A 17457-nucleotide genomic window follows, 5' to 3' on the forward strand; every position below is an offset into this window, starting at 1 on the left:
AAGAAAAGGAATCTCGAAGGTAATCACTTGTCCAGGACTGATGGACAATACATGGCCTAATAATTAGGTCAGGAGAGAGCAAACAGAGTCTTGACTGAGGTTGGACTGCTGTAACAAACAAGTGAGCAGAGATGTGTGGTAAAGACCCATCTGACGGTCTGTCTGCATCCCACTGTAAAGAGGTTTGAGCTGCTGTTATGAATGATAGCAAGAACAGTAATAACACTGAAAAGCCTCTGATGTGCAATCGATCTGTGTCTGTTTTATTTGATTTTCTATGGCGAGGCATTAGATTCACTTAGATAACATCTGGAAAAGACATGCTAAGAGAAATAGTGTGGATTTCTAGAAACCGTGTGTAACAACAGCATCACATACATCATAAAATGAATATAACAATAAAAATATAACACAGACTTACAATAAATTAGATTGATTAGAGTAATAAGATTCATAGCTCAAAACTGTGAAATCAAATTGACCTTTTCCTTTCTTTATAGATCTGCATTTCTCAGTAGAGATAAACACATTTTATTTATATAGCCTCTGAAAATAATCAACAAAGGTAATCCCCAATCACAAAATGTATTTTTATACTCAAATGCATCATATTATTACTATTATTTTGCAGGAGCATGTCTAAAGTGATGTAAATGTAACATGTATGTTGTTTTTGTTCCTTGTGAAAAACGTTGTGATCTCTGGTTTTGATTAGTTATATATTAGATACATAACTCTTGTTGTGTTTTGACTCAATATTCCAAAGTCTTGGAGCTCTGATTGCAAAGTCGTTATCACTTTTGTGTATCAAACTTTATTGAAACGTGTTTTCTCAACCCAATTCATATACAGTATGTTGAGGACTCAACTAAACAAAACACCGGTTAAAAGTTTCCACAAGAAGGTTTTTGGGACTGTGGTAAATTAGGCTATATTTGGACAGCATTATGGACAAAACACTAATATTTGGACTACAGACCATTCTTCCACTCTGCCTCATAAAAAACATCCTGATGTGTCAACCGTAAAACTTCACTCTCTCATTCACTTTTCCCTTTTGCCATTGTCCAAGAACTGCATTACATAATTGAGATTCTGTGTGTTAAAAAACAAAAGACATGGAAAAGGAATGACTAGACTACTGTTTGGCTGTAAAGTTTGTCATTAGCTTATGCGTACATTAAAATTATGTACAAATTTAACAACAAAAATGAGCATGTTATCAGTTTCAGCATAAAGAGTTGAAGGGTTACTTATTAAAATTCTCTCTTTCTCGCTGGGGGACAAGCCTATCGGGGTGATGCAAGCAGCACTACCATACGGTATAGTAAAAGGACTTTGCACGTCTTTTTGGTGTTGTTTGTTCACACTGCACAGTGTAAAACATTCACACCAAGGTTCAAATGTATGCAGCAAAGATCTGATCTCCTAAATGAAGGAAGATGATTTAATAACTCATTTACTCTACATCCCAGCACTGGACATTTACATCAGCTGTTAACTTTACCTACAGTACCTGCCCTTACTTTATCAAAGGGTGATAGATTAATCACTTGCATCATTTACAAACTCTTGTTTATAGCAATAATACCAGTATCATCCCATTATACACCAGTCAACAAATTAAGAAACTAAACTATTATTATATTATATAATTATATTATATTTTTAGTGCAAATCAGCAAGTAACATCAGCAGTTCTTTATTCAATAATAAAATAGCAAGCAGCACATTTGACCTTGTTGTTTCATTACATTTACTTTCAAAAGCTGCCAAAAAAAAAAAAATCCACTCAAGCACAAACCTGAAGTGAGCCATCACACATTAATTGAATTTCAGTTGATTAATCTTTGGAGTTATTCAGGCCCAACTTGTACATAACAAAATGGTCCAAAAGAAACAGAAAATGTAGGTGTTACTTCAACATATGTGACAACTACACCACCGCCTCACTGTGATTTGAAAGTTTTGTAATTTCTGTTTCTCTGAACCAATACAAAGTATTAATCACAGAAAAACTGCCTGCTGCTACACATAGTTTGATGCTTAATGTTACTGAGCATGTTTCTCACCCTCACTTAGTTAGGATACATGTAAAACCTAGAAAAATATGATTACATTCTAGTACTTTTCCCTTTAAATGAATGAGCCAATACTGCTTGCATAAAAAGTCACTTTTAAATTCTTGGATAACAAAAACAAAGTATAATTTTAAATATCCTTAATTTAAAATCAGAAGGCAATACCTGTTTATATGTAACCATGTGACGTAACACCTACAACACCTATATGTCAAAGCACATCCAAGGAAATGTCACAAACTAGGCTCATTTCAATTTAATGGTAAATTTCATCCGTTTACAGATTTGGGTGAATTAAAATGTAAAATCCTTGTCAGTTTCATGTTAAAAGAATACTTTGTCATATAAAATAAATGTTCTAACTGAAAATCAAAGGGGAGAAAGTTTAATACTGATCTCAGAGGCTATGAAGGTTGTATTACTACAGACAAAACATCCCTCCATTAGAAGATTCCCATTTCTGACAAACCAGATACGTTTATTTTAGAACATTAAAAATGCCAAAGCCCGAGTGGAGCTTATGCTGGACCATCTAAGTGCCATTTTATTCAATGGCTACCAGTTTCTTGGGTAGAAACATGGTCTCAGTGTCGTGTGGCAATATATGCACAATTTAAATTGTCTTATGTAAACATAATGGAGTTTTTGTTCCATCTTTACTTCCTGAAATCAGCAAACCTTACAAACCAGCAGCTCTGAAATTAGGATCAGAGTGGACCCCATAATTCAGAGCTTGCCCAGGTGGGATAAAAGCATTTGACCGGTACATACCGTGACCATCCCCACCACCGACTGGATGAGGAAGGTGATGGTCAGGGTTTGTCCATGGCCCAGTATTGTAGTTGGGGTTAGACATCACCCCATGGCCTACTTGGGTGGCTTGATGGGCCGTAGTTTGTGTCATATTACTATGTGGAGCTGTCGGGACATGGCCAATGGTGAACTCCATGTATGTTTGCAATTGTCTCTGTTCAATCTCAAGAAACTGTGCTCTAGGCTCTGGAGCAATGCTGCAACTGTGAGCAAGGGAATCTCCGAAGCGAGGATGCATGTTAATCCTAACAGCATCAAAATGAGGCGCCAATTCGCCAGACAAATCATGCTGCTCCACACCACCTGTCCAAAGACTTGTATGCTCTTGTGCCATGTCCTGATATTGGGGCCAATGTTGGTAATAATGTTGAGTAGCGTTTGCACTCGTCTCTCTTGGTCTCTCTTCTCTTGGCACTTCAACCCTAGTGCCGGAATTGTACCACTGCTCAGTGTAATCTTTCTCAAGTCTGCTGGAAGAGTCATAAGATAACCAGTCCTGAGTGTGGGGCGCAGCAGCCGACAGCCCCTTGTTGTGTGTCTGTGGGCCTTCATTTTGGCACTCATTGTAAAACCTTTTACTTGATCTTTCTTCAGAATTGTGCTGTCTGTTGTATTCATTTGGCTCATAAAACCGTTTGTCTTTTGGCTCAGTTATGTCTTCAGGCTGGTTGAAGTACTCATTGTCATTGAAGTAACCATTTGCCTCTTTATTCACCTCTTGTCTGACTGTGAAGGTTATTTCTGGTCCCATGTACTGACCAGCGCCTGCATGTCCAATATAGAGGTCTTGCTGAAGTTGTGGGGTTGTACCCATTGATGTGTGTTCAGCATGGTTAACTGCAAATGATTCAGACTCACAGTCCTCTGACTGAGACTCTGGCAAGGGAATGAGATCCGAGTCCAATGAAGGTGAGTATGCGGATGATACAGGGAAGCTGTCCACACTCAAAGACGTCCTCTCCAGCAGCACTGCACCTTTGGTAAGAGGCAGGCTTACCTTGAACACCGTATTACTCACTTTCCTCGTCTTCCTCCTTGATCTCCTCCTTTTTGCACATTTCTCTGGAATGCCTTGATTTGAAGTCTTGTTCATACTCGGCCCTTAAAGAAAAAGTATATATCGGACCCACAGAGCTCAAAAAGAAGGTAAATTACAATACTGAATTACAGAAAAAACAAACATAAGTTTTGGACCCCTTCAAGTAAATTAGACACACACCTTTGACAGCTATTTTGGCCTTTTGGATTTTAGTATGTGTCCAATCATTACACAGCATCTTTATACCTGGAAAATTATAACAAAAAAACAGGGGATATACAAAGAAAAAAAATACAAACATACATAAGTCTTTGCATTCAAAAAAATCATCGGGTGAAGAACACAGAGTGTGTTTGAATGCTGGAAAAGAAACACTGCAGTGGTCGAACACAGTAATAATAGGGGTGAATAAGACAACAACAGATAATAGAAAAAAGTTTAACTCTGCCCTTTTACACCACAAAGTATAAACTGCTCTCAAAACACACTCCCCTTTACTATAAAAGCTGGCTGTAAAAGTTTCTAATTTATTCCCTCATGGAGAGCAGAGGCTATGCTTGCCTTGGATTCATGGTAGTTACCTCTCAAGCCTGGGGGCAGTTCAGTGTTTCAAACTTGAGACCTTTAAGAGCATCACTTTTATGGACAGCGTCAAGTATTACACCACGTCTTAACTAAGTATTGGACTTAAATAAGTATTATACTTACATCATGAATCACTCCTCAAGAGCAGACAGTTGGAGCTAAATAGGTGAATGGTTTATGGCCAAACAAGAAAACAGTGGACAGACATACAACTGTACTTACACCAGTGGTAACTTTTGCCAGTCAGTTGGATACAGAGGGATTCTGGTGCGTTTACCACCTGGAAACATGAGATGTTTGAACATTTTGATGGACATAGGAGTAGAAATTAACTCGAGACCTTTTTAGGTACACCTAGCATCACCAAGGCTGGACAATGTGTGCATATGAGCAAATAGGATACCTTCAGCTCTCCTCTTCCCTCCTCTTGCTCCACTTTCTTGGCCAGTGACAGGAGAATCTGATCGTTGTCCTTAATATCTGCCATCATTACATCCACCTGCTCAGGATGACTTTCCATCTACACACAGACGTTTTCAGTGAAGTTAAACCTACCATGTTCCCTGAAGCCTCTGGATGTGTAAAGGTAAAGGGATTTGTGTTTTTGTTAATATCAAATATTGATCCACAACAAACTGACCAAGTAGTTCATGAGATGGGAAGAGCTGGTTAGGTGATCAATGATGTCCTTTTTGGTGGATTTGATGCGGCAGCAGTGACATAAAAAACAGTATGTGTGGCCGTCTTCACCTCTACACTCAACCAGGCGGAAAAGACCTGTTGCAAACATGTATTAGCAGTTTTTTAAAGCAATAATTGAGATAAAATAGAGTTAGATAAGAACCACTCGCATGACTGTACGGTAAATATGTAGCCGGATTCAGCAGCAAGTTAGCTTAGCTTAGCTGGAAATAGTTAGCATGGCAAAATTTAAAAAAAAAAGACAATTCGACGTTTTACAGGGGTCACGCTAGTCCTTGGCCAGGAGCAGTTTCCGAGCAAGCAGTGTAAACTCTAGGAATGGTCCCATTCAAGAAATTAGCCAAGCTAAAATAAGATAAACTAACCAGCTGCAGGTACATATTTACTGTACAGACATGAAGGTGGTATGAATAAACTCTTTTTAGCAAAATATTTAACTATTTGTAAAATGTGCCATACTCATAATATATGCAGTAGCATCAATGCGAATTACTGATGTCAAAACAGCTTCAATCAACATGTGCAGAAATGTCTTCTCCTACAACCTACTGTAAATGTGTACTTCTCAATCATGCTGACACCAGTTTGACATTTTCTGTAATTGTAGCACCTGTTGTTGCTATCCTTTATCTGTGCTCACCAATCAGGGGCTCAGTTCCTGTGTAGCTATCAATGAAGCTGCTGCTCTTCTCTGATAACACAGAGGGTTCGGCTGACGTCGGAGTATTGTCCAACAGTGATACAGACATGTTGCTTAACCAGCCTTCTGCCTTGATAGAATCCAAAGTGGACTGTATCAGAGATGGAGGCTTGTTAGTCTCTGCTGGGGTCCTGAGGGATTTCTCGGACTGTCTCCGCTGGTTCTGGGGAGGCAATACAGTCCTCTGCGGATGGATGGGATTGTGCTTGAACAGCACAGATGTGGTCTCTGAATGGTTCTCAGGTTTACCCTGCCCCTGCCCATATCTTAAGATATTTATCAGAGTTACCACTGTGGTGTTGGAGAGAGAAAGAAATCCATAAAAGAAAAAGAGACATACATATGGAAATAATGGCACAAAAAACACAGAAGGGTGATAGGAAAAGACCTAGGGTGGGATTGAAGAGGTGGATATAGAAGATGTTTAGAACCACTGTTCTGAAGAAGTGAATAGTCACTGACCGTTATTCTCCGTGTGTGTTGCCATCTTCTGGTATGTGGCGTCTTCAACCTCTAACAACTTAATATGAAGGTGCAAACAGATATGAGTACCTGTATCAAAACACTCCCGTCTTTGAAACTGCAAACAAAGACATACACGATCAAAACAACATACCTGGACATCTCCAGGTCCCTCTTTTTCCTCAAGTATCTTGGCCATCTTCATCAGTGGCCAAGCCAGCTTGGACAGGTCGAACTTGTCCTTCCATTCAGACACTAAGTGGGGATGCCAGGCTTTCTGTCAAGCACACCAAAGGCCATTAATAAACTACAAAGGCAGCAAGCAAACTTGCCATCATGACTTCTTCTGCAGTGCTACTTACAATGTAGTTGTATCTGTGGAGACTTCCCGTAATGTGGTTCCGCATGTCAGCTTTACTAAGTCGACACACACACACCTCACACAGGTACAGTGCTTGTTTGTTTTGTGCACCCGCCTTCATACATTCTATAATGCTGCCTAGGCCTGAATGTACATAAAATGACAAATTATTTCAATACACACATACCCACACCAAAAAACATTTTTTTGTTGCTACAGACCAATAATGGGTTGCAGTCTGTTCTTGTTGTTCAAATACACTTCCAGAGAATCGAACAGCTGGCTTTTGGTAGAAATTCCTGAAAACAGAGAATGCATCTAATATACAGTAGAAAAGGCATGGTTAAATGGTGTGAGCATGGAAGCCCACATACAGACAGTGAAGGACATACCTTTCTGTGACCCAACCGGCTGCATGCTGCAGTTGTAGAATCACCACCTGCATACAGTTGAAGTTGGAGCTTACAGTGAGTGATTGAAAAAAAAGTGTTCTTCTCGCCAATTTTCACTTATGATGAATAAAAGAAAGAATAAAACTCTGTCAGCCCACGTGGTCCTGCCTTTTGGTTTTATCAGATGGACACTGTAGAAGACGAAATATATAACTCTGGTTCCACACTGAAGAATCTTTACTTCAGAAGAATAAAGACGATTATTATGAGCATTCATGCTGCATGGAGGGAAACATACAGGCTACATCAGTAATTGTCTAGACCTCCATCCTGAGGTTCTCCTCACAATAAAACAAAAGGTTTCACTCACAAGGATCGTTAATCAGAGTAAAATAGTTTGCCTCAACACAAAGCTCACTGTCATATGGAAAGGTGGGCACTCAAATCAAGATACACAAAGACAATATCAAGATAAAAAAAATCTTTTTTCAAAATTTTCTTCTATAACACACAAATGTGATATCAGCGAAGAACTTGGTACAAGCACGTACGGACAGACAAACCAAAAACTTAAGTATTCCAACTCAGTTTATTTGTCCTCTAACATTTCCGCGATTTCTGAATGTGTCAGCGGAACAGAGCGCATTTTCAAGATCCACTAGTCATAAATACTGTCTAGCCTGCAATTCCCACACAAAGCTGGCCACAAGTGAAGGCCTTCCCGTGTGTTATCTATCTAACAAGGCAGAAACCACTCATTTCTACAAGTATTCCTTCTGATGAAAAAATTTGTGTGCTTGTGGCCAAATGTCTGAACTATTTTAGATTTCCCCTAAATTAGCATGAAGAAGTGTAGAAATTACAGAAAAGGCACAGATAAGCATAAAAATTACTAGAAAACTTACTTTAGAAAAGTAAATAAAAGTAAGCGGGGAAAGTCTATGAACCAGGTTCAGCCGAAGAAACCTTCTTAATCTATTTAAGATCAAAGACAGGAATGCCATCACAGGCCTCTGACCACCACAATCATCATCACACTATTTACCCACATCAGCCCCCAGAATAGTAATTTACCTTCATATATCATTATATCAAGTCATTTTGCCTATCCATGCTCTCACCAAAATTTACAGACTTCCACATTTTTTAATCAATATAAAACTGTATATAAAAAACTCTAAATAATCAAACAAAAATATTAGGGTCCAAATATTATTCTGTACACAATGTCCCCACCACACCCAGTTATTTACCGAACATGATCACATTCCAAACTATTGAGGCTAAACACTTTTTGTGTCTTTACATTAAGATAAATACAATACAACTCATGTTACTTTAAGTTACTAGTGTTATCGTTCATGGTGAGAAATTTTGATTGCCTACATGCCAACGTGGTGTAAATAGTTGAACATAATTTACACAGTTCTATCATATCTACCTCCTGATTTTGATTCACCGGTCTATTAGTATATTGAAAACTTTTGACATATTATAATCATGTGAGCTTTGATTGACTGAGTTTAGTTCTGTGTGTGTTTATAAGTACGTACATGTCCTTATAATCCTTATTGTAGTTGTATATTAGATTCTCCTTCACTTACATTGAAATAAAAATAACCACAGAGGCTAATATTGTAACAGTGGCTCTAAATTAATCTGTAGCCACCAGATGGCGGTGCAATATCATCATACTGTTGAGCTGAAATCCAGAGGCAGCGTGCCTGTAAATAACCAAAACATTTTTTCTGTTCACTTCAAAAAAATATAACTAGGGAAAAAATCCTATTTCTATAGGAACTGCCTCAACGTTATGGCAGATAACTTTAAACCGCATTTTACAGTTGATTCCACTTTTATCAAATTCCGTGTGTTTCCGCGTCGCTGAAATCACAGCACCCCAATAAGCAGAGAGATAAATTAGCATCAGCAAACGTTAACTGTAACTTAGGCCTAAGTTAGTTAAGACATTAACCTGCGCCACTGACGTTAACTAAAGGTGTGCGCTTCCTCGTCGAGCTGGGAAACTTTTTCAGTGCAACAGCCAACTAACGGTAACGTTACAGTTTTAACAGCCGTTAACCGTTAACGTGTTCCCTGCCACAGCTGACAAACGTTAACGTTAACATGTTGTCACAAATAGCGACGATAATATACGGTAATTTACAGATTACAGCAACTTTTAGTTACCTTAAACGACCAAAACCAACAAACTTCTTCTCAACGTGCCACCGAAACATTTGTACGTTACAATACAATAAATAAATACATTGACTTCCTACTGTAGACCTAACGTTACTTAACGTTACCGTTAGAAAATTAACGTCCGTGTCCGCCTGGATGAGGTAATCGATCGATTCAAAAAGGAAGCGACGTTCACAAAGAGGGTATAAAGGTCAGCGGCACATCCGCTGCTGCACTTCACGTTGTAAAAGAGGGAGTGAGCAGAACAAGGACGATTTCTGACCAATCAAACCAACATTGCTTAGAACTGCGTGTGTTTCTATGAGGACCAATTTCAGATCCAAGCCACCTTTAGTGAGGGTATTTCGGCATTTGTGAGGACATTTCCTCACTGCTTCAGAGGACTGTTTCAAGATTGATGTTTGTTTAGTTAAACAAAACACAAATATATGCTGGGATTAATAATCACTGTTCAAGGGACAACAAAATTTTGGGAACCCATTATTTCCTGCTGTAAGTGTCTTTTTTTTTACCCATTATGGTGAACTCAATTTCCACATCCTTCTATTCTTCCTTTAGACCAGGGCTTCCTGTCCTTTGCTGTTGCGCAAACTCATCCAGGCGCTTGCTTGCTCTCTCTCTCTCTCTCTTTAAGTAGCCTATCTAGATTTACAACAAGTTTTATTTATGCTTAGCTATCATATTCTTGCATTAACATTTCCAGATTATGTTAGGCCTATTTCATAGTTCAGTTGTGTGTTTGTTGCAATTTTTGGGATTGGTTATTATTGGTTTTGGATTAGAGTTGGGGTTCTGTGAAAATGCATTTTGAAAAACTGGGGGTAGTCAATTTATGCTGTGGTGGTGGGGGCCATAGGGGATTCCAAAATAACCACAGCGACCTGCGTCAGAAAGGTTAAAACTATGCTGAAAAATAGAGAATAAAGCTCCTGTGGTTTGTGTTCATTTGTTTATGGGAGAGAGACAGAGAGAGTGCAGTTGTCAATCAGAGAATCACAGCCACACTGGATTTTGTCTGAATTAGGGCTGCAGATACTGTAAATAAAATCATATTTAGATGATTTTGACAGAAAATACGATTTGTAAAATGATTCACGATTAGTGATAATGATTATTTTTGCATCACAGTTTTCAATTTCACTGAAAAACTATTAAAATTATTAAAGTCAAGATGATTTCACATTTGTTGGGGTCTGTACAAAACAAACTCATTTTCTCTCATCTGGAGAACAGGATTTGTAGGCCAGGGCGTCTCCGCAGCACTACAGTACTACATTATAACTGTAGCTTCTGTCATTTGGATGTTGCACTTTTATGATTGATTTTCATCATATTCCGATTAATCATCACAAAGAATGTTTAAGTGACTGTATAGGTCTAACCAAATATAATTTCTTCACAAGACAAGATGCAAAAACACCATTCAGGCCTCATTAGGAAACAACGCTGAGACGACACCAGAGTCAGATAAAAGGGCTAGTGTTACAACAGGAGACAAGGAACATCAGGCAGTGAGGGAGAGTAGGAAAATATTGAAATTTAATGCATAAGCGAGTGTAAGTGACAGGAGCAGATATGTTAAAAGGGGTAAAGCTTAGAAGATCAAGACACTTAGTAACTGACACTAAATACTGGGAAATCAGGAAACTAACAGTTCTCAAAATAGTGATTAATGAACCCTAACACATTGTGAAAGATTGATTTTCAACAAACATAACATCTTGTGTTTTTTAAACCCAAGAACACACTAAGACAGATGCTGGTACACCCCAAAGACCACACACCCAAACACAAGAAAAGCAATCTAGTGTATGTGGTCCAATGCAGTGAGGAATGCACAGACCTGTATATTGGGGAGACTAAACAACCACTACACAAACGCATGGCTCAACACAGAAGGGCCAACTCCTCAGGTCAAGACTCTGCAGTCTACTTACATCTGAAGGACAGAGGACACTCATTTGAGGACCACCAGGTGCACATTTTAGACAGAGAAGATGGATGGTTTGAAAGAGGTATCAAGGAAGCCATCTGCACCAGGGTCGAGAAGCCGTCATTGAACAGGGGAGGGGGTCTACGCCACCACTTATCCCCCACTTACAATGCTGTCCTTTCATCACTTCCCAGGAAACTCAACAAACGTAACCTATTGGCCTCAGGTGAAGATACCAACGATGGTCGTTCAGTCTTGGCCACAGGTAGTCTTAACGACTGTAATGACTGTCGTCACAGCAACAAGGAACACTAACGAACCAGCAGTATCGATGACCCGGGCCAACGACCCCACTGAGGTTAAATAGCTGAGTTTCTCAGAACTGAAGAAGTCCTTTGGATGAGGGACGAAACGTCTTCCAGTATCTTCAACCAAGTCCAGTTGCCCTTGATTTTAACCTTCGTTGGTTAGTATATGCTGTTACCATGATGTGCCATTAATCATCACACTGTTCCTGACAACCTAAGTGTTCTTACTTTCCCAACATTGTCTCAGACTACATTTATTACCATATCATTCTCACCTTTAACCTTTTTTTCCATGAAACATTTGCCCATTATGATTACATATTTGCATAAGTACAAAGTTGAGGAAACTAGATGCTTTTGTCTTTCTTAGCCAGTGCATGTTGACATCTTCCCCTATCCCTAAAGTTTAGGTCAGCATGACCCTTACGGCAGAGTGAGTACACAAACATATTTTTTTGTATCCGAGACATTGGGCTCAATCAGGCCCCAAGTTCAGCAGGTTTATTATGTGGTCAGACCCAAAGTCCAACCCCAGAATCTGCACTGAAAGAAATGTAGTTTGTATTTGTTCAGTGGGATTACGGGAAAAACTTCTTGCCTGATTTTCATTACACTTGGTGGAATGGCGTAGCATGGGTCAAGGAAGAAACCATTACATTTTGGAGCGGATCTGAATCACAGGTTGGATACACTCATTATTTTTCACTTGGCCTACCTGTCTGTCAACCTCAGTGTGTCATTAACAACGCAGATGCACCCGAGGCGTCTCACACAAACGCTGAAGGGTACTTTTTGCGTCAAATAACTACGCTTTGTCACCCTTTCTGAAAGCATCGGTATATGACGCCCTGAGATGAGACATGACTGCCCTCTACCTGTGCTCACACTGCCTGTGCTCACACTGCCTGTGCCTGTGTCATTGTGCATGATTAGTTTTTTTGGGGGAGTGGCTTTGGAGAGAGGCCTGGAGCCTATACCACAAAACAGGATTTGAGCTTATCAAGAAAACTTTGGGGTTAACCCTGGCCCCTGACGGGTTGTGTCATATTAAAAATCCAGACCTTCTTCTCCATTACTTCAACTGATCAGCAAAAATATATTGGCAGTAAGTTGAGTCCAAAAATTCACTGAAGCCAGTCAAATATTGGTGCAAACCAAACATGCCAAAATGTGCAGAACTGAAAATAGCTTGTTACTGTCGTTAGTTTTTATGCCTTTCCCCTTTCTTCCCCGTCTCATGAAGCTCCTTTGTCCTTTAAAAAAATATTATTAGCTAATGTCTTTTTAACCAATATTTGTATTTGGTTTTGACATTTTAATGTTTATTTATTGCTCTCATCTCCTTGTTTACTTTCCTGTCACCACTCGTTTCTCTGGAGTAACCTTTCCCCTTCTCATCTTCTAGACATGTTTATTACTGGTCGAACCATCTCCCCTTCACTTCAGTTGCTGGTCCGGCAGGTAATACTCTCATCTCGGCTGCACCTAACTCTGCAGAAAACTCCTCAAGAGCAGGACGCAGGTCTTTGCACTGAACGCAGACTAATATATTTCTAAGCTGGAGAGAAAAAGAAATAACCAACCTTTTAAAACCTCAAAGGACAATTTAATTTAGAAAATGGGTACCTGTTCCCATACAGCAAAGAAATTTCTATGATACAGAAGTTAAAAAAGGAAGTGATTGATTGTGAACACAAGCAAACCCCCTCAAAGATTGTTTCTAAACTTTACAGTAGTTCACAAAAACAAAACAGAAGAAATTTACTCTATGTAAAATTGAAGTGAGAACTAGAATTGTGTACCTGCCTGGGATTGACACTAGTTTGACACTAATGTTCCTGTAACTATGAACTCTTAGGAAACCGGTGAGGGGAAAATATTGCATTATGGTAGCTTGAATGCTTTGGTAGTAAACTGTGCCTTATGACATACGGTCATAATGACGTATGAATAATTGTAGGCACCTATGTTTTGATTGTGTTATGTAGCTGTAGCAACAGGGAATTGAGAGGAGGACGAGACCTCTGAGTGAACTGTGTGTCACCAGAGAAAGATATATTGCTTCCTTGAGGGAGGGTTGTTTTCTGTACAACACTCCCCTGTCCTTGGACTTGTTTTGTCTCTCTGTATAAAAACTTTGCATTTTCTTCGCCTCAGAGAGCACTTCATTCCCGAGGTGTGTCCCTGCCATACTGCATGCAGAAGAAAACAACTGATTCATAGCATCAATATTTAGTGTTTCTCCTCTTTATCAGATTTCCCCCACACCAGTTGCCATGAATTTCTCACAGAGGTCTGGCCTTGATGTAACTTCCTGCTTGACTTTAAAGCTCTAGCAAATACCACACATGTGGAGGAGGATAGTCACAACATAACAACCTGGCCTTAAAACAAAACAGGCCCCAGAAAGACTCTCCTCTCATCCTTTACACCCAACATTACTTCCACAATATTTTCACATGAAAATGAATACATTCGACCAGGTGAACAGTGGATACACCACATTCATTTTGTGTATTCTATAAATTACAGTATAACTCCTACATCTTTACCCGATTTTGGAAAAATTGTTGATCTTGGGAAAGAATTTAAGAATTGTGCTGACTTGCAAGTCTTCTTACAGGAATTTCAGACTTAATGAAAAAATGAACTGGGCAAACTAAGCACACTGTACACAACATAAAAAATAAAAAATGTGTACGTATAGATCAAATGAAAAAACAATTTTACAACAATCATCCATGACATTGATAAAAATAGAAGGAAATTTTAATCAAGAAATGAGCTGATGCAAATGTTCAAATTGAATGTGTAAGTGGGCCAAATCAAATATGTGATAACAGTAAAAAACAGTAAAATATTTAGAATGTAGAAATAAGTAATTCTCAAATCAATTTATGCAATTGTGAAGACTAAAAGTCAAAGTTTCACATTAAATGTCCATTACAACAACTAAAGCACCCACAAGTCTTCCCAGGATGACATAGCTTGTGCGTCTCACAAACAGTAGTGGAATGTAATGTGGTGTCCGAACAATAATGCTGCGATGATGTGTTGAGAAGAAACCCGCTTGACACTGTTCTTGATCATAAAAGTTTATTAAATCAAAGAGTTCAGCATCAATTACACGCTCTGCATCAGCTTGGAGAGTGACCCAGCCCGATGACCACTCTGTCTCTCTGTACATCAAACATAGCTTATATAGGATATGTGTAGGTATCTGTTAGGTACCATAGAAGGGTTTGAGTCTGCAAAGTAAAGCTCCAACCCATAGAAGGGTACAGTACTATTCTTAGGTAACAAAACAAGGGGTTAGAGGTCAAATTCTATAGAAGGGTTCAGTCCCTTCAACCTACATAACCACCAATCACTGCTCTCCCCGTAGAACACCTCCCCCAAAGGTCTCTGACCATCTGTCTTGCTGCTACAGTGCTATTTTGAACTGTTATGCGTCAAATGCATAAGTAGTGGATACTACAGTAACTAAGTACATTCACTCAAGGGCTGTACAAATAAAATTTTACTTTACTAGAGTATTTTCTTTTCATGCCACTTTCTACTTATACTCCACTTCATCTCATCCACTGCGCCATCACCAGAGCTTTAGTTGATTAATCAATTAAGAGAAAATTGACCTTTTAACCCGTCAGTCTTTAGCAGGGGCTTATGATAATGGTAATGATGGGAAACTAACTTCAAGTAGTTATAGACCTTTCCTGTATGTGTTCTGTGTACCATGGTGTCTGTCATTGTTAGGTAAAGCATTCACACTTGTCAACTTTGGAGATGTGGGTTATCTGGTAGCTGAGAGTGGCACACAGTTGAAGGATATACGCAATCACTTGAATCAATAAAACGTGCTTTAGAATCTCTCTGCCCAGAGAAAGGACGGCTCATTGGGTGTGCTCCGAATGTCAAGGCCAACCTTACTCTGCTTACTGCAAAGATAATGGTTTCTTGGTCATCTTGAGACTGAACTAATCTAACCAGTAGACAAACTTCCAGCCAAATGAGGAACTGTGACGTTAGTTATTATAGGAAAGTGACAAAAAAAAAAGAAATAAAAAAGGGTGCCAGCACATAGAAAGTAATCATTTCTGGTGAAACCTTTTTAAACCCTTTTCTAGCGTATAAGAAAGCCTTTATGGCACTGCATCAGGTTTTCTCCACTGAAAGGGAACCCTATAGGGCACTCTTTCACATTTTCTGCTAGGTTGGCTCTTTATCATGTTTCATCTACCACAGATGATAGATTTTGTGTCTGGAATGAAATGTGACCTTCCAGCTAGAACACAACCTATTATATCTTGGAAGAATGTTGTCGTTAAAAATAAAAATTCAAGACTTGGGCCTGATGAAAGAGCCTGAACTTTTCCCAACATTTCTATTCTCAGCAAAAAACGACACCAGTAACAGTATGTAAGTTCTATCTGGGATGCAAGATAAGTATAACAATTAATCGCCAAGTCCCAAATAGCCGCCTATCCCATTTACTGTGTTGGTGTGGGAACCCATTTTGACAAATAAACGCCTTCCTCTATTTAACGTCTGGTCTAGTTTTTAATAGAAGTTCTTGATGAATAAAACCTCTTAAACCCTGTGGGGTCGCCCGCTTTAGCTGCTTCTAAGCTGCTTAGATGTTATGATACACATCGTTAGATCGGTTAGATTCTCCACAATTCAATAGTTAAGTTCATTTAAGGGAAACAACAAGCCCCAAAGTCTAATTCTTATAGATTTACCGGTGTAATCTGCCTGGTACAAGAGAGGAAAGAAAATAAAATGATGACTCCCCTTACCTTTGAAGCGCTCATTAAGTGCGCTTGTTAAGCCCGAATGTGTCCGTTCCTTGATTAGGCCCATTTATATTCCTTTAGTCTGTAAGGGTCCACCCATCAAAAGAATCAAAACAGCTTTTTATAAAAATTAATCCAAGTTGTGAATCCTGTCATGTGAAGTCCATCGCTTTCTGTCTGCTAACTTCTCTCATCCTGCACTGTGTTGTTGTCCTGATGTTACTTCAAAATAAAAAAGCATAAGCAGTCTGTCAGAACTAGATCAAATGAATGACGTGTATTTGATATTATTTGAACATTACAAGTATTATTCTGTTTGAAATAAATAAACCTCTGTGGCCTTGGCATGCTTTTTATGAAATCTCAGACACACCTGGCTTTGTGGAAAGTTCCAGTGGACTGGTGACTTCTGTGCTGTGTGCTAAAGACAGGGCATCAAATGCTGACTGTGCACAGCCTCACTGTGCTCCCTCAATCTGCTGTTTGTCTTCCTCACCCTCTGCCTGATAGCACACATGTTTGCAAATACACCCACGTCCTCCTGTTGAGCCTAGGCAGTCAGATACAGAGAGAAGCACACAAACACACATAGTGCTCTTAACTTTAGCCATCTATATAATATATTGCTGTATTGTATAAATCATACACCAATATGATTTGTAAGTTTTTACACAAATCTGCTTTAACATTCCTTCTACAAGAACATGGGAAAATTCTGTACATCAAACATGGTGCCCCGGTATATAACACGGTTCTGCTTTGATTGTTTTTGGATTACATCAACAGTTTTCATAATCCTTATTCTCACCAACTGAAAAACCTTGGTGCATCTGTTCCCCGTATGATTTCGAAGGTAGAGACGTTTCATGAGCAGGGTTCTCTAGAAAAGAAATTGTGGCACGGCACCAAGAGATCCAAGACATTGATAAGTGACCCATTAGATGCAATCTTAACTCCTGCCATTGATGTATATCTGCTTTGCTTGGATCTGATGCTCTTAAGCAATGCAGGCAGATATTAGATTGGGACAGGCCAGAATTGACCTTACATGTGAGGGTGACAGATGGCCATTTTGCTAAA

The 17457-nt window shown here is 39.1% G+C and overlaps 1 protein-coding gene across 5 annotated transcripts; it reads right to left on the minus strand.

Annotated features, from left to right (window-relative positions):
• Positions 1-242: 242 nt before the first annotated feature.
• Positions 243-16525, minus strand: LOC119907234. 5 transcript variants are annotated; one of them, XM_038724955.1, is made up of 12 exons: positions 16381-16525; positions 7136-7182; positions 6965-7042; positions 6745-6887; positions 6537-6659; positions 6383-6440; positions 5861-6211; positions 5159-5295; positions 4922-5038; positions 4741-4798; positions 4114-4179; positions 243-3995 (listed from the first exon to the last, which is right to left on the minus strand). In XM_038724955.1, the coding sequence occupies exons 2-12, from the start codon at positions 7158-7160 to the stop codon at positions 2761-2763; spliced, it is 2391 nt and encodes a 796-aa protein (XP_038580883.1). In that variant the 5' UTR covers positions 7161-7182; positions 16381-16525; the 3' UTR covers positions 243-2760. The 5 variants fall into 5 exon arrangements, with proteins under 5 accessions (XP_038580883.1, XP_038580880.1, XP_038580882.1 ...); XM_038724952.1 differs by lacking the exon at positions 16381-16525 and adding an exon at positions 9445-9565 and having other exon boundaries at positions 795-3995; XM_038724954.1 differs by lacking the exon at positions 16381-16525 and adding an exon at positions 9326-9475 and having other exon boundaries at positions 795-3995; positions 7136-7251.
• Between the last annotated feature and the right edge of the window lie 932 nt (positions 16526-17457).

This window comes from Micropterus salmoides, unplaced genomic scaffold (assembly GCF_014851395.1).
Source record: "Micropterus salmoides isolate LMB-PRFRI ecotype aquatic unplaced genomic scaffold, ASM1485139v1 Ms_hic_scaffold_17, whole genome shotgun sequence".
NCBI lineage: Eukaryota > Metazoa > Chordata > Actinopteri > Centrarchiformes > Centrarchidae > Micropterus > Micropterus salmoides.